The 1,578-nt window shown below is 39.0% G+C and overlaps 1 protein-coding gene across 1 annotated transcript in view; it reads left to right on the top strand.

The window, feature by feature from the left end:
• Positions 1–1,578, top strand: part of RERG (RAS like estrogen regulated growth inhibitor) — a 220,397-nt gene that overhangs the window by 214,643 nt on the left and 4,176 nt on the right. Inside the window, exon 4 of the mRNA XM_019515583.1 lies at positions 715–788. Coding sequence (XP_019371128.1) covers positions 715–788 — 74 coding nt within the window. The remainder of the gene's footprint in view (positions 1–714; positions 789–1,578) is intronic.

Genomic DNA, 1,578 nt, shown 5'->3' with positions numbered 1-1,578 from the left:
CCAGTTTCTGATCACTTAAACCAGTTTATATGTAACTTCGGTCCTTAGCCTTTGAGGCTAAGTCCCACGAAGTGGCACAGAGAAAGAGGAAGACCCACCCACCTTCTGCCTTAGTGGTTTTTCAGGGACTCAAGCAGGGTAAAGTAGGATCACTGTGAAGCCACATGTTAGGTGGAATAGGATCTGGCCCTGAGCCTCAGTGCCACATTCCAATTTGTGAAAATACAGTGAATCCTAGTACAAATTGAGGTTAACTCTACTGAAAACAGTTCCATACTTTTGAAGAATCATAACTTCCAGTGCTGTAGCTTAAAAATCGCTTGATATTCAGCTTGCAGCTATGACAGACTTCTTATCCCACCTGAAAACCAAAGCCTGTGAAAATTTCTGACAAGGGTAGAATTTTTTCATCCATTTTGGTAACTTCAGAGACTTGCAAGTCCTCACTCATTTTCGTTGTCCACAAGCATGTTTTATTGTAGCTGAAAGAAAAACTAAAAGTGTGTAGAGTGTCACTTGAGGAAGAGATATGTGGCTGTAGAAAAGAGGTAGATTATGGCACAAACAGATTCCATAAATATGGAAGAACTCCAATAACTTACTGACTCTGGTAAAGTGTTCCATCACATCAGTACTTCAAGTCATGGGTATCAAGGAACATATAGAAGATGACTTTGCCTTAACAATCTGCCTTTAAATTTGTTTTATATTAAGAGTCAACATATCGTCACCAAGCAACGATTGATGATGAAGTTGTTTCCATGGAGATACTAGACACAGCTGGTCAGGTGAGTGAGGATAGGTTGGTTATACAGGAAAAAAAGTGTGTAATGATGAGAGTAAGATAAACGTGCCACACTTATAGGGACTAAATTCAGTCAGTCAACCCCCTGCCGCCATTTGTCCCAGCTGCCAGACCAATCTGCTGTGCATATCTATGCCAGAGCTTACAAGTTGTATAATCCAAAAGCCTAGTGGAGAAGGAGTGTGACCGCTTAAAGAAACTTTAATCCCCTATGTCTGAAGTGCAGCAAAGTGTGGCACATCCCCAAAATACTTTGCCTTCTCAGGTGGAGCAATTTTTCTTTGCTCCTAAGGAGGGCGCTGTTTTCACATCTGCAGCAACCATATCCAAAATAGGTCTACCTGATTACAGCTCTGCAGAATCTAGGAGGAAAACACAAAATAAGCATTTTGGCATTTTGGTTCAGATTGAATTGAATTTTTCTTCCCAATTTTTGGGTCTGGGATCAAACAAAGATTTATTTGTATAGCCTGACAAACAGCTCTTGGCTACAATCAAATGATCATTTAGTTTTCTCTGTTTAAAAATGCCAAATTCTCTGATTTAACCTTCCCCCCCAATCTGTTTTTCCATGATGAAAAAGGAAACGCCACTATATATATAGGTATCAGTTGAACACCATATTTTATTAATATATTTTAACAATTTTAAAGCGGTTTGGAAGCCTACCAGTGCTTCAACCATTATAATAAAATAATTTCTAAATACCTATATATTTCAGCATTTGATTTTACTTTTTTTTATCATGGAAAATCAGAGCTCCCCCTGCCCCC

The sequence above is a fragment of the Gavialis gangeticus genome, unplaced genomic scaffold (genome assembly GCF_001723915.1).
Source record: "Gavialis gangeticus isolate Ggan-Ray unplaced genomic scaffold, GavGan_comp1, whole genome shotgun sequence".
NCBI classification, from domain to species: Eukaryota; Metazoa; Chordata; order Crocodylia; family Gavialidae; genus Gavialis; species Gavialis gangeticus.
Note: the sequence above shows the minus strand (reverse complement) of the source record. Positions and strands in the feature narration are given on the sequence as shown.